This window comes from Oncorhynchus nerka, linkage group LG25 (assembly GCF_034236695.1).
Source record: "Oncorhynchus nerka isolate Pitt River linkage group LG25, Oner_Uvic_2.0, whole genome shotgun sequence".
Lineage (NCBI taxonomy): Eukaryota > Metazoa > Chordata > Actinopteri > Salmoniformes > Salmonidae > Oncorhynchus > Oncorhynchus nerka.
The window spans coordinates 50,773,326-50,797,937 of record NC_088420.1 but is presented as its reverse complement, the minus strand read 5'-3'; the positions used below and the strand labels follow the sequence as shown (position 1 = coordinate 50,797,937).

At 42.7% G+C, this 24,612-nt stretch overlaps 1 protein-coding gene and 1 pseudogene across 1 annotated transcript; both read left to right on the top strand.

Moving 5' to 3' along the window:
* Positions 1–1,294: 1,294 nt before the first annotated feature.
* On the top strand, positions 1,295–3,447 carry LOC115108934 (Fanconi anemia core complex-associated protein 24-like; annotated as a pseudogene).
* A 785-nt stretch (positions 3,448–4,232) lies between these two features.
* LOC115108980 (asc-type amino acid transporter 1-like) lies at positions 4,233–24,401 on the top strand. Its single transcript, XM_029633528.2, has 11 exons — positions 4,233–4,404; positions 13,273–13,477; positions 13,637–13,788; positions 16,465–16,590; positions 16,906–17,059; positions 18,324–18,447; positions 18,668–18,771; positions 23,083–23,179; positions 23,419–23,568; positions 23,826–24,003; positions 24,277–24,401. The coding sequence occupies exons 1-11, from the start codon at positions 4,233–4,235 to the stop codon at positions 24,399–24,401; spliced, it is 1,587 nt and encodes a 528-aa protein (XP_029489388.1).
* Positions 24,402–24,612: the final 211 nt, after the last annotated feature.

Sequence of the window (24,612 nt, the reverse complement as noted above, 5' to 3'; positions counted from 1 at the left end):
ATCAACAAAATGGAGTCGTGGTCAGCTTTTCCGAAAGGGGGGCGGGGCAGGGCCTTATATGCGTCACGGAAGTTAGAGTAACAATGATCCAGGGTTTTACCACCCCTGGTTGCGCAATCGATATGCTGATCAAATTTAGGGAGTCTTGTTTTCAGATTAGCTTTGTTAAAATCCCCAGCTACAATGAATGCAGCCTCCGGATAAATGGTTTCCAGTTTGCAAAGAGTTAAATAAAGTTCGTTCAGAGCCATCGATGTGTCTGCTTGGGGGGGATATATACGGCTGTGATTATAATCGAAGAGAATTCTCTTGGTAGATAATGCGGTCTACATTTGATTGTGAGGAATTCTAAATCAGGTGAACAGAAGGATTTGAGTTCCTGTATGTTTCTTTCATCACACCATGTCTCGTTAGTCATGAGGCATATGCCCCCGCCACTCTTCTTACCAGAAAGATGTTTGTTTCTGTCGGCGCGATGCGTGGAGAAACCCGTTGGCTGCACCGCCCCGGATAGCGTCTCTCCAGTGAGCCATGTTTCCGTGAAGCAGAGAATGTTACAGTCTCTGATGTCCCTCTGGAATGCTACCCTTGCTCGGATTTCATCAACCTTGTTGTCAAGAGACTGGACATTGGCAAGAAGAATGCTAGGGAGTGGTGCACGATGTGCCCGTGTCCGGAGTCTGACCAGAAGACCGCTACGTTTCCCTCTTTTACGAAGTTGTTTTTTGGGGTCGCTGCCTGGAATCAATTCCGTTGGCCTGTTTGTAAGGCAGAACACAGGATCCGCGTCGCGGAAAACATATTCTTGGTCGTACTGATGGTGAGTTGACGCTGATCTTATATTCAGTAGTTCTTCTCGACTGTATGTAATGAAACCTAAGATGACCTGGGGTACTAATGTAAGAAATAACACGTAAAAAAAAAACAAAAACTGCATAGTTTCCTAGGAACGCGAAGCGAGGCGGCCATCTCTGTCGGCGCCGGAAGTCATTAATCTGAATGTAATTGTCAATAAAAGCCTTTGACACTTATGAAATGCTTGTAATTATACTTCAGTATTCCATAGTAGCATCTGACAAAAATATCTAAAGACACTGAAGCAGCAAACTTTGTGGAAATTAATATTTGTGACATTCTAAAAACTTTTTGCCACGACTTTATGTTGGTGTTTTCTTTATTTTTGCACTTACCTTCACATCCTACAGCATAATCTAGTTCAGATTGCCAGTGTTGTATATGGCTGAACTACTGATATATAATATTGTAGTGTATCTCTATATGACATCTGTTTTTCCATGGTGATGTTCCAATCTTGTCTCCCTCTCTGTGCAAGGCCAGCCTTCAGGGCATCGTGGTGGTGGAGAAGACCCGGCTCAGTGAACAGTACTTTCCTGTCATGCAGTAGTTTGTGGTGTATGAGCTCGGTCTCAAACTGCTACCTGTTGCCAGCCAGCTGGAAGCCTCCCAGCTTCTCATACAGATAGTAAGTCAAACTTTCACACATGCGAGAAAACTAGCGAAGAGTTTGGTCTAGCATTGTCACTTTGCAAAGATTATCCTGATTCCACAAATATGTTTTAAACTCGAACTAACATACAGTCAGATCAACCATAGTCTAACTGTGCGTGATGATTGACTGATGAATTGTGTCCTCTCCTCTGCAGGTACACGGAGAGAGTAAAGACAACCCGTTCCTCAGGAGGAGTGTGTCTCGGCTGCTGGACCCCCTGGTCATGTCCCTGGTTCAGCAGATCCCTGGAGTAGGGATGATCAAAGCAATGGCCCTGCTCCAGCACTACTCCAGTATCCACCAGCTGTACAACGCAGGGACCCATGAACTGGAGCCCATCGTGGGCCAGGCCATGGCTCAGCACATACGCAACTTCTTCCACAACCCATTAGTCTGACTCTGACAGCACGGCACAGCTCATTGACAAATCATTACTTGTTTATGTTCAAGTGTGTAAGGAGGGGGCACACATGAACCTGACACAATGTTGTAAAGCTAAAGACTCCCTAGTTTGGAATGTATCTTTTTTTCACATCTCGATGGAATGTAACATGCCTTTGTTTATACAAACGAAATGTTTTGGTGTTTCTCGGTGTATGCAAAATATGTTGCAGTTCTTGGGCCCCAAGGGGCGCTACACTGGAAGTGTGTGTGTGTGTGTGTGTGTGTGTGTGTGTGTGTGTGTGTGTGTGTGTGTGTGTGTGTGTGTGTCTGACCACTAGATGGAGTAAGATGCCTTTTCCTTATCCAGAACAATTCATAAACTTCCATTGGAACAATACAAGGCCTGTTTTACTTGAACTGATAGCGGGTGCCAACGGAAATACTATATGACAACCTTTTTCCAACCCATGTCAAGGCTTCTTGGAGCTCAAACAGAAACCACAGATCCCCTGGCTTAGTTCAATCCAATCCATTTGCACTGAAGCATTTTGTCTCAATGGAGGAGTACTTTCTTGGCAAGGCTGTGGAAGGCCTTCTTTCCAAATCCACAGTCAGGACTGCCTTTTATTCCAGTCTCACCATGTGACCTGGGCTGGCTGCATGGAGCTTTCCCTGGCCAGTGACTTCCCCCTGTGACACTCCATTCCATTCCAATCCAACAAGTAACATTGGCATGCTGGCCAAAGCATGAATTGACTGAATTAATTAACTGCTACCTCAGCTCATATCCATTCTTAAAAACTGGAACTTACATTTTTTTGTATATACTGGACCTAAAAAATAATGTAACTTTACTAATTTGGGGATTTTATTAATGTTATTACATTTGGTCTGGACAGTCTTTGTTTGATTTATTTGTTTATGTATTATTTCATTTCAGAGCGTCATCTAAACTTTTGACACAGTGTAATGCTGTGAACCTTCACAATGAGATAACACCCTGCCTGCAGTTAAACACTCCTTCCCTCCGTCCACATTTCCTCAGTTACCCAGAGTGGCTCCTGTGACGTATTGGTTTTCTGCTCGGCCTCCTCCTTTAAGCGTCGCAGCACACTGTTGGCAGTGTTCGTCCTTCCTCACTCCCTGCACACAAAGCAGCTGGCCGTTTTATTGGCCTTCTAGCAGGATCAGCTGAATCCAGGCCCTTTATTGGGCAGTCTGTGGTGTTAGCGAGAGAGGCAGAGAAAAGGCCTGGTACGAGCGCTCAATTTGACTTCCTAAATTCCACCAGGGTCCTTTCAGAGACGAAGGAAACATGAAGAAGACCCTCTTTGGGAAGCATGCACTGGTGGGGCAGAGGAGCAAGTCTGCCTCTCTTTGAGTTTCTTCTTCCGAACAGTTCATCAGGAGGCTGTTCAGAGTTGCATCAATAACATGACTAATTTTAGATACAAAAGGAAACATAGGGGTGGAGTTGTGTGAATGGGAGTGTATCTGACATGAAACGTATTTGCCAAAATATGTTATGTTCACAAGTAAATTATTTAAAAGCAGGTACATGATTCATTTTTTTGGGGGGGGGGGGAATCCCTGTCATCCACATGTTTTGTAATCTATTTACACTTTCTCTTTTCACACAATTCAAAATAGTAATTTTGTTGAAATTGATTAAGCTACTTTTCTTTGGAGTCAGTTTGAGATCAATTTTCTCCTATACTGTAGTAGATATAGGCCTGCAATGCACGGTGTGCATGCTCGTTAAATTTTGCTTTGATGGACTGAAGATAGTTCAATCAAACCTTGCATTTGCTCTTTCACTCTCTTTGAAATATTGATTAGCTGGTCAATCATTTAGTATATTCCATAATGGCGTGCACTTGTGTTTACTGTGGTCACTGTTGAATCATTTTCTTGAACATTTTATTGGACGGTCTGGTGGCAATTCACAAGATTAAATACCTTCAAATTCCCTATCAATAATATTTGAGAAGATTTAGTGAATTTGTGTACTCTGAAATGGGGGCCTGAACACTGAGCAATCGAGATTACGCAGACACAGTTGTGTTCAAGATGGGGGGCTTACTCAACTAGGAGAGTGCCCCAAACTCTGATGCACGCAAGCCTCAGCTATTATCGTCGGTATTGAAACAGTTCGAAAGGATCTCCGCGTGAGATTTAGTGGAAAACGTCCAGCGACGCTCAAGTAGTTGATGGCACGAGAGTAGGGTCGTTAGCATTCTACCCTGGACAGCGACAGATTGTTGCGCATGCGCACCCTATTGAGTGTGCATCAATACCGTGTGTGAGTTCAAGAGAGGAATTCGAGAAATCATTTGATATGGTCGCAGACATGGATGGAGAAAAGCGGAAAAGAAGTATCTGCTCACGGCAAGAGCCAGCAGCTGCACTGAAGATCTTGAAAGATGGGAACAACAAGCGTGACGAAATCCCTGATAGAGTGACTCTGAAAAAAGAAATAGGACTTTTAAGCGCCTGTACAATAATCATAGGTAAGGTTGGTAAAAGTGTATTGCATTTTAGAATCTATTACTTGGGGGTGTTTGGTCATGGCTTTATTTGATGAAATAACTTTGATGTAAGTTTGCCATTTACAGCCAATTTGCTGAAAACATGCGTTTTCCATTGATGGATTATGTGTCATTAAAGTCAGTATCCTATATTTGTAGTGGTTAGAAATAGGCCCATATTCTCACCTGTCATGATAAGATGATGGTCCTATTTCAGATGCCATGCGAGTGCGACTACGTGAGAAATCGACGTGCATTAAATGTCTACCTCAATGCTTACGTGGCCAAAATATATTAATTAGTAGCACATTGGTTGTCAAGCAGAAGGAAATTGTCTGCTGAAGCAGAGGAAATGGCAGGGGGCTGCTATAATACATCTAATCCACTTGCTGAAGGGTGCAAATGAAGATATAGGCCCAAGTTACACCTACGGTAGGGTAAATGCCACTATACAGTTTGGAAGGGGCATATTTATCATGACTGATAAATGTAACTTTAGTTGGTTTTGATATTCAGGGCCCCCAGACTGCTGATGAAAGTCCTGGGCTGTTTATTACATATGTTCTGACTTTAGTTTCAGGGTTACTGTAAAATGATTATTAAACTAAAAGTTGAATAAGAATAGGCCTATGCTCTTTATGTAATTTATACAGACAGTGATGCTTTTAATTTACATTTACTCCCCAACCTACTCTTGTGGCTTTTAGTTAGTTACACTAGCGCAGTTTTTGATCAAAGATCAGTCCTGAATTAAGACCTCAAACACGAGCAAAGAGTCAGAAATTCCTTTGAATCAGGCTCCTGCCTCCTTGTGTGTGTGGAAGAGAGACCGAGTACAGACTGCCAACTGTTGAGCAATCTAGACCAGGAAGCCCATGCTAGCATCAACCTTGTTGTTTAAAAGTTATACATCTTACTCCCCAACCTGGACTCAGGGGTAGACGTAACATAGTAAATGTAAAACCGACCCACTTCAGTTAGTATGATATGTTAAGTTTCGTATGTATTCATTTGTGGATGTCCATTAGGGAGTGAACATTATGTAACAAGTGCTACATGGAGAAAATCGGACCTCTCTGAAATGAAAATGGATGGCCCTCCCTTTAACAAATATATTTTACTTAAATCCTGAACCTTTGGAAAAAAAACAAGTGACCCTCCCCATACCAAAAATAATAATTAAAACAAAAGGTGACAGCAGAGAATGTTTACCGTTTCTTGGACAGAAACGGTTCTTTGTCCTGTAAGCATTACATGGCAACGCAAGAGTTTTGATTCACAGACCATCGTGGACAAGATTAGGGGTAGAGAGATCTCCTTTATAGTAAAATTATTGCATGAATCTATCAACGTATTTGCAGATCAGAAAAAATATTGGCGTTTATAAAAATGTCATGCAATTCTACGTAATTTGACATATTAGCACAATATTTTTTAATACCACACAAATGACCGAAATTACAGGCAAAACATTGTCAGAGAGATATTTGTTCATCTTATCATAATTCTCCAATGCCAAATCAGTGCGTCTTGTTTGCAACTAAACTGTCCCTGTTTGCAAATAATTACATCTGAGACGTCATTTGGAATCTGAGCATGGTACTTTCAAAAGTTGGGCCGACCTTTCCACCCCAGACAGAGTAGCCCTACCAATGCAGAAAAATGTCAGTTTTAACTGCTGGCTACTCTTCTTCCGTGGCTTAACCCAACGAGAGAATGTCACAAGTATTTCCCTAAAAGCTGTCTGGGTTTAAACATTTTCTATTGCACAGAAAGTGACTAGTTTAAGCAAGTGATATTGACGTAATTAGATTACAGTGCATTCTGAAACTATTCAGACCCCTTGACTTTTTACACATTTTGTTACGTTACAGCCCAATTCTAAAATTGATTAAATAGTTTTCCCCCCTTAATCAATCTACACACAATACCCCATAATGACAAAGCCAAATCCTTTTATTTTTAAAATTCTTTTGCAAATTCATAAAAAATTAAAAACGGATATATCACATAAGTATTTAGACGCTTTACTCAGTACTTTGTGGAAGCACCTTTGGCATTGATTACAGCCTCAAGTCTTGGCTATGACGCTACAAGCTTGGAACACCTGATTTGGGGAGTTTCTCCCATTCTTCTCTGCAGATCCTCTCAAGCTCTGTCAGGTTGGATGGGAAGCATTGCTGCACAGCTATTTTCAGATCTCTCCAGAGATGTTAGATTGAGTTCAAGTCCGGGCTCTGGCTGCTGAGCCAATCCTGCATGGTCTTGGCTGTGTGCTTAGGGTCATTGTCCTGTTGGAAGGTGAACCTTTGCCCCAGTCTGAGGTCCTGAGTGTTCTGAGGCAGGTTTTCATCAAGGATCTCTTTGTACTTTGCTCTGTTCATCTTTCCCTCGATCCTGACTAATTTCCCAGTCCCTGCTGCTGAAAAACATCCCCACAGCATGATACTGCCACCACCATGCTTCACCGTAGGGATGGTGCCTGGTTTCTTCCAGACGTGACACTTTGCATTCAGGCCAAAGAGTTCAATCTTGGTTTCATCAGACCAGAGAATCTTGTTTCTCATGGTCTGAGACCTTTATGTGCCTTTTGACAAACTCCAAGCGGGCCTTAGTCACCGCCCTTCTCCCCCGATTGCTCAGTTTGGCCGGGCAGCAAGCTCTAGGAAGATGTGAGGTCTTGGTTTTTCCAAACTTCTTCCATTGAAGAATGGTGGACGACACTGTGTTCTTTGGTACCCTTCCCCAGATCTGCGCCTCGACACAATCCTGTCTCGGAGCTCTACGGACAATTCCTTCAACCTCATGGCTTAGTTTTTGCTCTGACATGCACTGTCAACTGTGGGACCTTATGTAGACAAGTGTGTACCTTTCCAAATCATGTCCAATCAATTGAATTTACCCCAGATGGACTCCAATCTAGTTGTAGAAACATCTCAAGGATGATCAAAGGGTCTGAATACTTATAAGGTATTTCTGTATTTATTTTTAATCCAGTTGAAAAAAATCCTCAAAACCAGTTTTTACCATTTTAGAAAAAGGCTGTAACGTAAAAACAAAATTTGTAAAAACTCAATGGGTCTGACTAGTAACCGGAAGATTGCAAGATCGAATCCCCGAGCTGACAAGGTAAAAATCTGTCGTTCTGCCCCTGAACAAGGCAGGTAACCCACTGTTCCTAGGCGTCATTGAAAATAAGAATTTGTTCATCTTGGTTTCGCCTGTAGCATCAGTTCTGTGGCACTCACAGATAATATCTTTGCAGTTGTCACGCCCTGGTCTAAGTATTTTGTGTTTTTCTTCATGTATTGGGTCAGGCCAGGGTGTGGCATGGAGTTTTTGTATTGTGGTGTGTTTTGTTTTGGGGTTTTGGTGTGTATGTTAGTGGGATTGTAGCTTAGTGGGGTGTTCTAGGAAAGTCTATGGCTGTCTGAAGTGGTTCTCAATCAGAGGCAGGTGTTTATCGTTGTCTCTGATTGGGAACCATATTTAGGCAGCCATATTCTTTGGTTGTATGGTGGGTGATTGTCCTTAGTGTCCTTGTTCCTGTCTATGTTAGGTTACACCAGTATAGGCTGTTTCGGTTTTCTTTACGTTTATTGTTTTTTGTAGTAATTGTATTTAGATTCGTGTTACGTTTGTTTATTAAAACATGGATCGCAATATACACGCTGCATTTTGGTCCGACTCTCCTTCACCACACCTAGAAAACCGTGACAGCAGTTTTGGAAACGTCAGAGTGTTTTCTTTCCAAAGCTGTCAATTATATGCATAGTCGAGCATATTTTCGTGACAAAATATCTTGTTTAAAACGGGAACGTTTTTTTATCCAAAAATGAAATACTGCCCCTAGAGTCTCAAGAGGTTTATGTAGGCATATCATTGGAAGATTGGCCATAAGAGACTACATTTACCAGGTGTCCGCCCGGTGTCCTTTGTCGAAATTGGTGCGTAATCTTCAGCTGCAAGCATTCTTCAATGTGATTCAGAGGAGAAGGATACTTCCACGAACGATATATCATCGAAGAGATATGTGAAAAACACCTTGAGGATTGATTCTAAACAACGTTTGCCATGTTTCAGTCGATATTATGGAGTTAATTTGGGAAAAAGTTCGGCGTTTTGATGACTGAATTTTCCGGGTTTTTTGGTAGCCAAAAGTGATTAACAAAACGGAACGATTTCTCCTACACAAAGAATCTTTTTGGAAACACTGAACATTTGCTATCTCCTCATTGAAAACATCCGAAGTTCTTCAAAGGTAAATTATTTTATTTGAATGCTTTTCTTGTTTTTGTGAAAATGTTGCCTGCTTAATGCTAGGCTTAATGCTATGCTAGCCATCAATACTCTTACACAAATGCTTGTTTTGCTATGGTTGAAAAGCATATTTTGAAAATCTGAGATGACAGTGTTGTTAACAAAAGGCTAAGCTTGAGAGCTAGCATATTTATTTCATTTCATTTGCGATTTTCATGAATAGTTAACGTTGCGTTATGGTAATGAGCTTGAGGCTGTGTTCACGATCCCGGCTCCGGGATGGCTAGTATCATTAACTGACTTGCCTAGTTAAATAAAAGGTTAAAAAAAGTTTAAATCCCAAGTTAAGTCAATTTTTTGTCTCCTTGCTATAGAAGGTTGTAGCTCAGCCTCTGAATGTCAAACAAACTAAACAATGATATTCCCATATGCATCCAAGTCACGTCTTTCCCGGGTATTTTACAGCTTGTATCCAGCATAAAGCATCATGGACCAAAGCACTGTTATACTGTAGATCACTTTATATAATCGGATCTGTTTTATTTTCTTCAAAATCTTCTTTAATAAAATGTAACCTTATTGCTGCGTTTAGATGGCACGAGGTAGGCAGTTGACGGCAAACCGCATGTCATTGTTTTTGATCAGGGAACGATAGTAAATGCGTTGAGGCTGGCCGTGAATGCTTTCAGCCGCCACGGTACATAGGACTTCCCGCCAGAGCCCAAATATTTCAACCTTTGCCATCTTCCGTAGCGTTGTTTTCTGCCAGATGTTAATTTGCAATGTTTGTTTACTGAAATCCCAATGGTAACGCATACCGTCGTGCTGTCTTGCTTTTGCATTAAACATCTTTCTTGCTTTCTTGTCCCGCTATGCCGACTGGTATGACGTTTTTTGCATCCCTCGTCTAAATGCAGCGTATGGCATACCCTCTCATACACCCTTAATTTGAGTCTTGGGCTGCATTCCGAACACTTAACTGACACACCCTCTCCCCTCAGCCCTCAAATGAGATGGATGCTTCTGATGACGTCTGACGAGTTTACACTTGCAGGGAAATTCGTGTTTTCAGCCACTGGTAGCTTGTGCGTGCTTTATATGCGCTACAGTCAATTATGATTGCATGTCTACTTATATTAACTATATATTTATTAATATATGCCTACTCTGTGATAGCTAGCAAATGAATTAGCTGACTAACGTTAGCCTGCCTAGTTGGAACTTCTGAAAAAGGAAAATGTTTTATTTCTACCATTTCCAAAAGCTAACCAAACAAAAACATCATTACTTTTACGAGAGGTGTTTGTGCATTAGTAGCACAATTTCTAACTTATTTACATTTGTTTTTACTTATATGTTTACTCCATATTGACGTTGGGGTTTTAAGTGTTGGCGGATGTTTCTTAGCGGATGTGCAATTGTCGCGGATTGAATTATGGGGCGTTTCAGGCCCCGAAGTGAACATAATTGTACACTCGCAAACTCCATGAAAAACGAGGGATGAGGGGCTTACGTTGCAAACTTCCCTTGCTTGGCTAATCACTTGGACCGACGACAAATATGGCCGCAGGCATTCCCCCAAGGTCATAAGGCAAGTGGACGAGGGTATATCTTTTATGAGTTTGAAACGCAGCCTTGGTTTTAACCTAGCAGCCCTTCACTGACATAGAAGTAGGCTATTTAAAGAGTGCATGGTGGGTGGAGGAATTGACCGACAAATCTATGGATATAGCAGGCTATAGCCTAATTTTGTCTGTCAAACAGGTAGGCCTACCTCTTATTTCTTCAATAGGAAGAAAAAGGTTCCAACACAAAGCCCTCTTGTTGTTAGTAAAGTCTAATTCAAATGAAGATGATTTAAATGAATTATGCCTACTCGAATTTGCCTACTTTCAGCACCATGAGCTGTCCATTTCCAACTGATTGTGCTGCGGCCGCTGCTTCAAGTTTCAGCACCACAATGTAAGTTACTTGAATCTGACTTATTGTGAGGTCAATATCAAATCAAATCAAATCTGATTTGTCACATGTGAAGAATACAGCAGGTGTACCTTACCGTAAAATGCTTACTTACAAGTTCTTATTAACCAACGATGCAGATTTTTTTTTAAAGTAAGTCCGAAGATATTTGCTAAAAAAAAAGTTTTTATAATAAACTATAGTAAAAAAATATATACAAAAATAATCAATACTAAACAAGTAACACAATAAAATAACAATAGTAAGGCTATATACAGGGGGTAACGGTACCAAGTCAATGTGCAGGTGTACAGGTTAGTCAAGGTAATTGAGGTAATATGTACATGTAGGTAGGGGTAAACTCACTATGCATAGATAATAATTAGCTAGTAGTAGAGGTGTGAAAAAGGGGGTCAATGCAAACAGTCCGGGTAGCCATAACTGTTTAGCAGTCTAATGGATTGGAGGTAGAAGCTGTTCAGGAGCCTTTTGGACCTAGACTTGGCGCTCCGGTATCACTTACCGTGCGGTAGCATAGAGGAACAGTCTATGATTTGGGTGGCTGGAGTCTTTGACTATTTTTAGGGCCTTCCTCTGACACTGCCTAGTAGAGGTCCTGGATGGCAGGAAGCTTAGCCCCAGTGATGTACTTGGCCGTACGCACTACCATCAGTAGCGCCTTGCGGTAATAACTCTGATAAAAACATAATGGGCAATAAACGTACTGTTTTTAATTCAATCTATTATAGTAGTAGCAAGCTATCAAACTTGACCATAGGCTATAGGCTAGTCCACACGCAATATTGTGCATTATTTGGACTAGGCCTAATTTTCAAAAAAAGAACTATAGACCTACACTATAGACCTACACAGCACAGCACACAAAACAGTTTTTGATAAGCAAGAGCAGAGCAGGCCGGGGCTCAGGGTTGCCATATCCATTGCAGTGTGTAATGCTATCTTAGAAATATGACTTTGCTCTGTGCTTCTCCGAGCATGCACTTCGCAGCCTATAGTCTACAGTCTATGGATCATTTGATTGAGACCACACTAAATAGCCTTTAGGCGCACTTGAAGGCTATTTATGCGTGCCCAGCTGAGAATCAGAGATGAGGGGCGGCATCGGGCACACATCCATATGTAGCCTAATAAGCCATGAATTCTAAAAGACGGAGAAATATTGAAATTTCATCGATTACAAATGACATGACCCTCCTCTGGACTAGATGAAAAAAATACTAAACCCTCCCCTTGACTGAAATTAAAAAAGCATGACCATCCCCCATTCTCCTCCAGGTACCCATTCTGTAAATGTTAATCCATCCCTTATCCATTTTGTATGATATGTTACAAATTAGAATTTGTATAATATGTTACGAATTTGCAAAAAGTATTATATGTTACCAATTCCAATTTATTGTGGCTAACATTGGCTAGGTGGATAATGCTAACATTAGCCAGGTGATTAGTGTTAACTAAGCTAGTGGTTAAGGTTAGGCTTAAGGTTAGGGGAAGGGTTAGCTAACATGCTAAATAGTTTCATAGTAGCTAAGAGTAGTAAGCAGTTGCAAATTTGTTAATTAGCTAAAATACTAAAGTTGTACATGATGAGATTCGAACATGCAACCTTTGGGTTGCTAGATGCTCGCAGTAACACCTGGCCAACCACCCTACTTTAGTTTTTCCCTTAAGTAGCCTTCTGTGTTATGTAACCACACCAAATTTATTTACTTTCACTATGTTACGTCTATTCTATGAGACCAGGCTTACTCCCAGTCTCAGCATTTCTGACAGGGTCACAAACCAAAGGGAAAGCCGGTACAGTCTAGAAATAATGTAATAGATGAGTTGAATTGAATTCCAGAGGGCGACTTGACTGAGCTCGACAGTTATAAGTAAATAATTTACGTATGTCCAGTTATGTAATTAAGGTCTGTGCTACTTGGCTGCCTTCTGCTGTGCTACTACCCTGAATGTGTTGGTTGGGATACTCTTGATCTGCATCTGAAATGGCACCCTATTCCATAATGCCACTACTTTTCAACAGGGTGCCATTTCTGATACACCCTTGGACATGGTACAGCCATATTGGAATCCAGATCATTGTATTACTTCAACAATGCGTGTGGTTGATGTTCAAGCCTCTTGGGTTTGATGGTAATCACTTCCTACCGTGTGACTGCTTGATCTGTTCGCTCACATCAACAGTATGATTGTTCCATTTCTGAAGTCCTCTATGGACGATGTTGTTAACTTGCGATGATCATCAGAGAAGGTTTATTTTTGTCACGTATATTTGAAGAGAGAAAGCTATGTCGTTTCGGGGTTTTCTCTTAGCTCAAAACGGGCTGTGGCGAGCAACCCCCAGCTCACTCAGGGGGAAGTGTACAGAGCAGATGATATCACATCCCTCCCGTTCCACACACCAATATATCTAAACAGTCCAGTTCTTCTGCTTTATTGTTTCCCAAACCTTTTCAACATAACTGATTAACACATGATACAGTTTCTGTAAAGATTTACCTGCATATAGGAAGATTTTAAAATGAGTCATTGTTTTTAGCAATATTTCCATTTTGCTTGTTTTGTGTGTGTGTGTGTATTCTAGTAATACCTTCTCCCTCTCCACAGGGAACATAATTGGTTCTGGAATCTTCATCTCTCCTAAGGGGGTTCTAGAGCACTCGGGTTCAGTGGGTCTAGCACTGATTGTGTGGGTACTAGGGGGCTGCATAGCTGCCCTGGGTTCCCTCTGCTATGCTGAGCTGGGAGTCACCATCCCCAAGTCAGGGGGGGACTACTCCTATGTCACAGAAATTTTCGGAGGCCTTGTTGGGTAGGTACCTCTCATCCAATGTGTATAGTATTGGGGGTCAGAAGAGTTGGTTGAATGTTCAATTGACTGTTCAGTTTATGCGATAAACAAATTGTTCATTAAAAAACACAAAGTTGGACCAAAGCAGTGACATATTTGACTGTTTTTCTCCCTTCCCAGGTTTCTCCTCCTGTGGAGTGCGGTGCTCATCATGTACCCCACAACCCTGGCTGTCATCGCCCTCACCTTCTCTAACTATGTCCTTCAGCCTGTATTCCCCGACTGTGTCCCTCCCTACATGGCCACACGCCTGCTGTCAACAGTCTGTCTCTGTTAGTACCATGTTCCTGTGCCTGAACTCCCTTATGTAAAGGAAATGTGTTAAATTAACATTAAGGTAACCCCAAAAAGATATACTGTGCACCCCACCTGAGAATTTGTCTTTTTCAGACATATATTTCCGGTGTATGAGGGGTTCCAAAATCCACTTGTCACATTAATCTCGCTGGATTGATTGCTTTCATTTTACTCCTGCGACTAGATCAGTCTTTCTTGTACCTGTCATTTTCCCCCGTTAAAGTTACCACCTGTCAAATGATCTGTCAAACACACCCTGGTAATGGCTGAAATAAGCTCAATGGAATACATTATTTTTCCTTTGATTGGGATCTCACAAAAAGAAGCATTCTTGCGTTTTTACAACCCGCTATTAAGTGTGTTCGGAAGAAATTCATTAAGGGAATCGTTGACAAACATTGGCACATTCTAAGATCCGATGACTGTGTCAGTCATGTGTTTTCGAACCATCCTTTGTTCGTATTCTCGCGGGGCAGAAACCTCAGAGAACAATTGGTAAACTCTGATTTACCACCCCAAAATACCCCTGCACAACGTCTATTTGCGCCTCTACTAGATGGAAATTACAAGTGTAATGGCTGTGCTCAATGCAATGGCACTTACAAATGTAAATCCTTCATACACCCCCAAACAGGGAAACAGATCCCAATCAAAGGTGTTATCACATGCTCTACTAAAGCAGTTCTTTGTCTTTTACCTTGTCCTTGTGGTAAATATTATGTGGGTAAAATGAAGCACGAATTAGAAGTACGAATCTAAAAACTTGATGTACCCCGTTACAGCCCACTTTTTGGAAGGGAACCACTCGATTTCGTCCCTACGTTATATCGGCTTCGAACACGTTACCCTCCCTAGGAGAGGGGGTGACCTCAACAATTTATTGTGAAAACGAGAGGCTGACTGGATCTTTAATTTAAAGACCCTTGCTCCCTTCGGTCTCAAGGTAGACTTTGATCTGAAGCTATTCATGTGATTTTACTATTCAATGTAAATGTTTGCAGGCTTATGTAGCCAAATTGTATCTATGATCGTATGCTATCCATTTCTGTTTTTTATATGTTCTATTTATATCTGTAAATGAACCAATGATATCAAGCCACACCCAGCCATGATTACAGACACCTGTGTGTGTCCTTTGACACTATTTAAACTAGTGACACGCAGTGTTTGTTAATATACCCTGATGAAGACAGTTTGTCTGTCGAAACGTTGATTATTAGGTTATTAAATGACTGCACCTGAGCTCCTAGAGCACGTGCCTCTCCTTCCCTTTTTCAAGTGTTCTACTCCGCTAGCCAGCACCTCGTTTAAACAGATGTGCATTTCTTTCGACCTCAAGTTTACCTGGTACAACAGAGTGAAATATCTCTTGCATAACCATTGCCTGGAAGCCTTTTAAAACGTTCAGAGTTGGAGACAGGAATATAAAAACAATGCATAGGTGTGTCAAATAGAAATTTATAAGGGAGGGACAGGAGGAAGGAGTGGGCAGTGAAGTTAGGGAAACAAAGACCGATGAAGTGTAGAGTTTCTGAAGGATGTAGGGAATCATCCCAATGGACAAACGATTCCTGTGGTCAAATTAGGCCATGGGATGTCAGGGTGACCTAACTTTCTGGTTCCTAATTCCTTTTCAGTTCTTTTTCCAGAATATTTGATTTTTATCTGGTTGTAGACTTATTTATTGGTTCGCTTAAAAGATATCAAAAAACATAATTTTACAACCAACCTGACCGTCATGCCATAAAGTCGTCAAAATGACATCACTGCAGCCAGTTCTGTAAACCTGAGGAAACTTGTACTTAGGGCTCTATTCAATCAGATCCACTTTAGCAGACATCGGCATAGCAGTTGCTTTGGCAGTGTCGGAGGTGGAACTGCGTTAGAGCTGTCAAATCCACAAGCGGCTCCTAGCATTATACCTAAAATGGAGTCGCGTTAACAGAAATCCCATGCAGCCATATGTACAAGCTGGAACACTGGAATGTGAGATGAAATCTACACCTTCATTAAGACGATGGAAACCCTCATTATTTAGTTCAATAATTATTTCTATATAGCCTACACTTTCTCGTTCTGAACTTCTAACGCGAGCAGGTGTCTGCTTTTGCTGGGTAGCACTTGATCTGATTGAACCTAGGCCTCTAATGAACCCTCTTAAGTAGAGAAGAAAAACACACAAAAACCCCATTGTACCATGAGTGAGCAAAATGTACTATGAGTGAGCCGCAGAAAAGCCAACAAGCCAACAGCGTTATGACCCATGAGGTGAAACAACAGGGGGTTTTTTTCGCGCGTAATCCCTGCTTTTAGAGGACATTATTCACACTTGTTTTTGGGGAACTGGATGCCAATGACCTGGAGAAAATGTGAGCTTTCTGCCCATCCCTTCAGGGACCTGCCCACCTTTCCTTTCTGGGTTTTGTTCTGTTGCGTTGGAAGCGGTTTGTTTTGGTGGCCTTGACCACTCCCCTTTGTCTGCGAGAGCCAGGCCACCATGAGAGAGAGAGGCGAGCCAATGACAGTGATGGATGAGGTGAAACAATGTACCCACCCCTAGGATTGTACATAACTTGGGTTTAGGGTTTAAATAGTATTTTGTTTTCTCAATGAAACGCTTACAAGTATTGTGTGTGCATGTGTGTTTGCAGTGTTCCTGACCTGGGTGAACTGCTCTAGTGTGCGTCTGGCCACCAGGATCCAGGATGTGTTCACGGTGGGGAAGCTGGCGGCCCTGGGTCTCATCATAGTGGTCGGCCTGGTGCAGATCTGCAAGGGTGAGACACACACTCACCTTCTCTATAGAATGATTTTCATTAGCGCACACTGTAGCAAGACGTTTTGCGACTGAAAGCGAAAATGAGGGTTTCTTATTTAGCAAGTTCAGATAATACCTCCCAGTTTCGGACTGCTTTCTTCCATTATATGCCTACTGAACATGATCCAGGTGCCAAAGGTTAATAGCACCTTCAACAAACCAATAGGAACTTGCACGTCTGTAATATTTCCCAGTTTTTATTGATCAAAGAGGCTATCATGCTATTTCCCTAAAACATCACCTCGACATTGATGGTGAATTTGTATCCCTTCAGGCAACTACGAGGGACTGACGCCTCATGTGGCTTTTGAGTTCAGCAGGACTCCCTCAGTTGGGCAGGTCGCTCTGGCTTTCCTCCAGGCCTCTTTCGCCTTCAGTGGATGGAACTTCCTGAACTATGTCACAGAGGAAGTGGTTGAACCGCGACGGTGAGCTTCTGGTTCACCAAACATGATTTTACTTTGCATTCTATTCTATTCTATTCACAATTATCTATCCAATGGTGTGTACTGTATAACCAGTCCGGCATGAAAGCAAGCATTGTGGGGCGATGCACAGTTGTATGTTGTGATCTTGCGGTGGTATATCAATTAAAATATTGATAAGAAATGTAAGTGATATAATGCAAAATAAATATATATAAAGAGTTATATTTTTTTATATACACAAGATAAAGTACACTACATGACCAAAAGTATGTGGGCACCTGCTCGTCGAACCACTCATTACAAAATCATGGCCATTATTATGGAGTTGGTACCCTCTTTGCTGCTATAACATCCTCCACTCTTCTGGGAAGGCTTTCCACTAGATGTTGGAACATTGTTGTGGGGACTTGCTTCCATTCAGCCCAGTCAATTGCAGACCATTCAGGTTCTTCCACACCGATCAAACCATTTCTGTATGAACCTCGCTTTGTGCACAGGGGAATTTTTATGCTGAAACAGGAAAGGGCCTACCCCAAACTGTTGTCACAAACTTGGAAGCACAGAATCTAGAATGTTATTGTATGCTGTAGTGTTTAGATTTTCCTTCACTGGAAGGGGCCTAATCAAACAATGAAAAACATCCCCAGACCATTATTCCTCATCCACCAAACTTTACAGTTGTCATGCTTCGGGGTAGGTAGCGTTCTCCTGTCATCCGTCAAACCCAGATTCAGCCGTCGGACTGCCAGATGGTGGAGCGTGATTCATCACTCCAGAGAACGTGTTCCCACTGCTCCAGAGTCCAATGGCAGCGAGCTTTACACCACTCCAGCCGACACTTGGCATTGCGCATGGTGATCTTAGGCTGCTAGGACATGGAAACCCATTTCATGAAGCTAGGGCAGGGCAGAAACGGGTGTGGCTGAAATAGCCAAATCCAATAATTTGAAGGGGTGTCTACATACTTTTGTGTATATATAATGTATATTGCATGTCAGCTGCCTTCTTACTTCCCCAACAATGCATGATTTATGAGACTGTGTTGATTGCATGGTTTGTATTCTATGTGGATGACCTCATCAGTCATTTTTGTACCATGTGGATTACCTCATCAGTAGTTTGTGTACCTTGTGGATGTCTATCAGTAGTTTTTGTACCTTGTGGATTACCTCATCAGTAGTTTTTGTACCTTGTGGATGACCTCATCAGTAGTTTGTGGATGAACACATCAGTAGGCTTTGTACCATGTGGATTACCTCATCAGGAACCTACCTCGTGCCATTTACATCTCAATCCCATTGGTGACCTTTGTGTACACGCTCACCAACATCGCCTACTTCTCCGCCATGTCACCCGAGGAGCTGCTCTCATCCAACGCTGTGGCCGTCGTGAGTAACGCTGTTCGCTTTGCTTTGCAACACGACAAATATTGTCTGGAGTACTGTACTTTAATGGTGTCATTATTTGATGTATTGACCTTTTAATGAACGTTCAACACAATGCATGTTCACATACAGATGCCATTAATTTATTACAAATACTTTCTCTGCATCGAGCTATCCAAGGCTTGTTTTTTGTCCTAAATGTATAAACCTTGTGCTGCTGCAGACGTTTGGAGAGAAGCTCCTGGGGATGTTCTCTGTCCTTATGCCCATCTCGGTAGCCTTGTCCACGTTCGGAGGCATCAACGGCTACCTCTTCACCTCCTCAAGGTATTTGTATTTATTTTGGATCCCCATTAGCTGCTGCCAAGGGAGCTAATTACAATACATTTATAACAGATTTCACAACACACTGTGTGCCCTCAGGCTCCTACTCCACTACCACAACACAAAATCCATGTGTATGCATGTGTCTGTGCCTATGTTTGTGTTGCTTCACAGTCCCCGCTGTTCAATAAGGTGTATTTTTATCTTTAAAAAAATTATAATCTGATTCTACTGCTAGCATTTTTGTTTTCATGTTCCACCTTTATTTAACCAGGTAGGCTAGTTGAGAACAAGTTCTCATTTGCAACTGCGACCTGGCCAAGATAAAGCATAGCACTTCGACACATACAACAACACAGAGTTACACATGGAATAAACAAAACAGTCAATAATACAGTAGAACAAAAGAAAACAAAAAGTCTATATACAGTGAGTGTAAATGAGGTAAGATAAGGGAGTTAAGGCAATAAATAGGCCATGGTGGCGAAGTAATTACAATATAGCAATTACACACTGGAATGGTAGATGTGCAGAAGATGAATGTGCAGGTAGAGATACTGGGGTGCAAAGGAGCAAGATAAATAAATACAGTGTGGGGATGAGGTAGGTAGATAGATGGGCTGTTTACAGATGGGCTATGTACAGGTGCAGTGATCTGTGAGCTGCTCCGACAGCTGGCGCATAAAGCTAGTGAGGGAGATATGAGTCTCCAGCTTCAGAGATTTTTGCCGTTCGTTCCAGTCATTGGCAGCAGAGAACTGGAAGGAAAGACGACCAAAGGAGGAATTATCTTTGGGGATGACCAGTGAGATATACCTGCTGGAGCAAGTGCTACAAGTGGGTGCTGCTAAGGTGACCAGTGAGCTGAGATAAGGTGGGGCTTTATCAAGCAGAGACTTGTAGATAACCTGTAGCCAGTGGGTTTGGCGATGAGTATGAAGCGAGGGCCAACCAACGAGAGCGTACAGGTCGCAATGGTGGGTAGTGTATGGGGCTTTGGTGACAAAACGGATGGCAGTGATAGACTGCATCCAGTTTGTTGAGTAGAGTGTTGGAGGCTATTTTATAGATGACATCACCGAAGTCGAGGATCGGTGGGATGGTCAGTTTTACAAGGGTATGTTTGGCAGCATGAGTGAAGGATGCTTTGTTGCGATATAGGAAGCCAATTCTAGATTTAATTATTTTGGATTGGAGATGCTGAATGTGAGTCTGGAATGAGAACATTGATGCATACAGAGTATACAGAGAAGAGAGTCGGCCTGAGGACTGAACCCTCTGGCAACCCCATAGAGACTGCCAGAGGTCCGGACAACAGGCCCTCCGATTTGACACACTGAACTCTATCAGAGAAGTAGTTGGTAAACCAGGTGAGGCAATAATTTGAGAAACCAAGGCTGTCGAGTCTGTCAATAAGAATGTGGTGATTGACAGAGTCGAAAGCCTTGGCCAGGTCGATGAATATGGCTGCACAGTAATGTCTCTTATCGATGGCGGTTATGATGTCGTTTAGGACCTTGAGCGGGGCTGAGGTGCACCCATGACCAGCTCTGAAACGAGATTGCATAGCGGAGAAGGTACGGTGGGATTCGAAATGGTCAGTAATCTGTTTGTTTACTTAGATTTCGAAGACCTTAGAAAGACAGGGTAGGATAGATATAGGTCTGTTTGGGTCTAGTGTCTCCCTCTTTGAAGAGGGGGATCACCGCGGCAGCTTTCCAATCTGTGGGAATCTCAGACAATACGAAAGAGGTTGAACAGGCCAGTAATAGGGGTTGCAACAATTTGGCAGGTAATTTTAGAAAGAGAGGGTCCAGATTGCCTAGCCCGGCTGATTTGTAGGGGTCCAGACTTTGCAGCTATCTGGATTTGGGTAAAGGAGAAATGGTGGGGGCTTTGGCGGGTTAGCCAGGTGGAAAGCATGGAGAGAAATGCTTATTGAAATCATCAATTATAGTGGATTTATCAGTGGTGACAGTGTTTCCTAGCCTCAGAGCAGTGGGCAGCTGGGAGGAGGTGTTCTTATTCTCCATGGACTTTACAGTGTCCCAAAACTTTGAGTTAGTACTACAGGATGCAAATTTCTGTTTGAAAAAGCATTAGCTTTCCTAACTGCCTGTGTATATTTGTTCCTAACTTCCCTGAAAAGTTGCATATCACGCCCCCGTATGTTTTTGGGGCATGGGGCATGAATGGGGCATACTTATTTAAGATGGTGAGGAAGGCACTTTTAAAGAATAGCCAGGCATCATCTACTGACGGGATGAGGTCAATGTCATTCCAGGATACCCCAGCCAGGTCGATTAGAAAGGCCTGCTCGCAGAAGTGTTTTAGGGAGCGTTTGACAGTGATGAGGGGTGGTCGTTTGGTCGCAGACCCATTACGGATGCAGGCAGTGATCGCTGAGATTTTGATTGAAAACAGCAGAGGTGTATTTGGAGGGCGAGTTAGTTAGGATGACATCTATGAGGGTGCCCGTGTTTACGGATTTGGAGTTGTACTTGGTAGGTTCATTGATAATTTGTGTGAGATTGAGGGCATCAAGCTTGGATTGTAGGATGGCTGGGGTGTTAAGCATGTTTAGGTCACCTAGTAGCACGAGCTCAGAAGATCGATGGGGGGCAATCAATTCACATATGGTATCGAGGGCACAGCTGGGGGCAGAGGGAGGTCTATAGCAAGCGGCAACAGTGAGAGACTTGTTTCTGGAAAGGTGAATTTTTAGAAGTAGAAACTCGAATTGTTCGGGTACAGACTTGGATAGTAATACAGAACTCTGCAGGCTATCTTTGCAGTAGAATCCGACACCGCCCCCTTTGGCAGTTCTATCTTGGCGGAAAATGTTAGTTAGCGATGGAGATTTTTTGGTGGTTTTCCTAAGCCAGGATTCAGACACGGCTAAGACATCCGGTTTAGCAGAGTGTGCTAAAGCAGTGAGTAAAATAAACTTAGGGAGTTGGCTTCTAATGTTAACATGCATGAAACCAAGGCTTTTACGGTTACAGAAGTCAACAAATGAGAGCACCTGGGGAGTGGGAGTGGAGCTAGGCACTGCAGGACCTGGATTAACCTCTACATCACCAGAGGAACAGAGGAGAAGTAGGATAAGGGTACGGCTAAATGCTATAAGAACTGGCCGTCTAGCACATTCGGAACAGAGAGTAAAAGGAGCAGGGTTCTGGGCACGATAGCATAGATTCAAGGCATAGTGTACAGACAAAGGTATGGTAGGATGTGAGTACATTGGAGGTAAACCTAGGCATTGGGCTAGGAAGTTAGCCTTTAAACCAGGGATGCCATCGCGATGGGGGTGGGACAAAGTCTGTTTTTGCCTCTACAGTGAAATAAGACAGTAATCACTAACCAGACAGTAATGACGAGGCATATTGATATTAGAGAGACCAGCCAAGTGAACAAATGGGTCCAGTGAGTGGTTAATAGGGTTCCAAGTAGCTCTAGGTAGCTAGCAGGCCTAGCAGGTTAGCAGAATGGGCCTTCAGCGGACGTTGCGCCTGAGGGGCTTGTTGGAATCCTCGGGCAGATTATGTCGGTAATTCCAGTCGTAGAGGAACGGTGGGGTTCCGTGCCCCGTACCGGCAGTAGAAGGGGTCCGGATATTGTAGCCCAGGAGTGAGCCGGGAGATGGGTCTAGCATGGGCTAGCCCCAGGCTAGTTGGTGCTAGCTCCGGGACAAAACTTTAGCCAGGAGTAGTCAACCCAGGGTTGCGGTTAGCTAGCTGTGATGATCCAGATTAAAAGGTTCAGAGTTTGTGGAAGGAAATCAGGGGTATGGAGAGAAAAATAGGTCCGGTATGCTCTGGTTTGAAACGCGTTGTACGAACTGGCGAGAGCTTTCCGAGCTAAAGGTTAGCTGATGACCGCTAGCAGTGGTTAGCTGACTGATAGCTGGTAGCTAGTTAGCTAGCTAGCTTCAGTTGAGGTATTCTAGTTCAGAGGTAAATAGAAATACTTTAGGAAAAAACAAAAACAGATCCACACCACATTGGGTGAGGCGGGTTGCAGGAGATTATTTTGAAGTTGAGGTTTAGGAAAAATATATATGTAGATGGGACGAGACAAGACAAAGACGTCTGACTGCTACGTCATCTTGGATACCTGATGTGTTACCTGATGTGGAATAGAGTTGAGGAGCTCAACCCTGGGAATGTCCTCTAGGCCGTGTCACAATCCACAAGGATGCTGCCTTTGGATTGAGATACGTCCTGGAAACGGAGGTGCATGCATGTTTTTAGAGTTCGTTAAATGATTGTACATGGGTCTTTACGTCCTCTATATTTTTATGGGTCTTTCTAGATTGTGTTTCTCTGGGGCCAGAGAGGGACATCTACCCAGCTTGCTGGCCATGATCCACTTTAAGAACTGCACCCCCATCCCAGCTCTCCTCTGCTGTGTAAGAAACAAATACTTAATTTCTACTATTCTATTCTACTATTTCTAGTGCACACTCAGTGGCCAACTCAATGCCGCTGTTACAGCCCTTAACCACTGTCTACGGTAGGCTTCCTCTGTATTCCATACCTCACTCAGGTATTTATCAGTTGTCACCTCTCTTCTCTCTCCTCCTTCCCCCTGTCTGTCTCTTGTCTATTTATCTCTCTCACTCCCTTTCTCTCTCTCTTTGTCTTGCAGTGTACTGCCACCATTGTAATCCTGTGTATAGGAGAGACACACAACCTGATCAACTATGTGTCCTTCATCAACTACCTCTCCTATGGAGTCACCATCGCAGGCCTGCTCTACTACCGATGGAAGAAGCCCAAACTTTACAGACCAATTAAGGTATTATTACTCCGCTCATGGTTCAATCATGGCCCCTCTGACATTTCTGTAAAGTTTACAACTGTTTTTATATAGCAGGATGTCAGTTTGTGCTAGTTTGCATTAGAGATAAATGATTGACACAGTAATTGACAAATAAGAGCAAACTACAGCAATAGATTGAACCTGTTCTCACCTACTTATTCATTGAAAGGTGGAGCGGCACGTGACACTCTCTCCATTATAAAAATGAATCGGTTCTCATCCCTGCTCATCAGGTAAACCTCCTTGTCCCTGTCACCTACCTGATGTTCTGGGCCATGTTGCTGGGCTTCAGTCTGTACTCTGAGCCAGTGGTGTGTGGTGTTGGGCTGGTCATCATGCTCACTGGTGTACCAGTCTATTTCCTGGGGGTGCACTGGAAATCCAAGCCAAAATGTATCTATGACTTCATCGGTGGGTGTCCTCTTCAATCCTGCAAATACATGTTTGTCTTAATAATCACGGGCTCTTACTTTTCCCCAAACGTGTCTGAATTTCTGAATTCAAATTCAACCGAGTGTTTAATAGTATCCAACGTCCCTAAAACCTGTATGCTGTATATGACAAGTATCAAACCATTCTTTATTTCAGTAGACCCAGATATATGGCATTTAAAAGGAATCATATTTTAGTTGTCTGGTCAGACACCTTGATGTGATGCTAAAAGTGGGCTCTGTTTTCTCACAGAGTCAGCAACCTACGTGGCACAGAGGCTGTGTTTCGTGGTCTTCCCCCAGTTTGACCCCATCGAGATCAGTCCAATCGAAGAATGGCCTGACAAATCTTCCAACATTCTCTCTGGGAAGTCTTAAACTCTTTTTGCCTTCTGAAGTATTTTTCTTTTTGTATATTCTGTCACTGTATGATGACATGGTCCGTTCCTTTTAGTGGAGCCCCTTGTCTGGTCTTTGGTCACCTGAGACTCATATCCATTTCTTTACTGCTAAGTGGAATTGCCTGCATTTTGATGCATGGGCCACTTGCAAATGTTTTTCTTCTCTTTTTCTACTAAGTCGTCAAGTA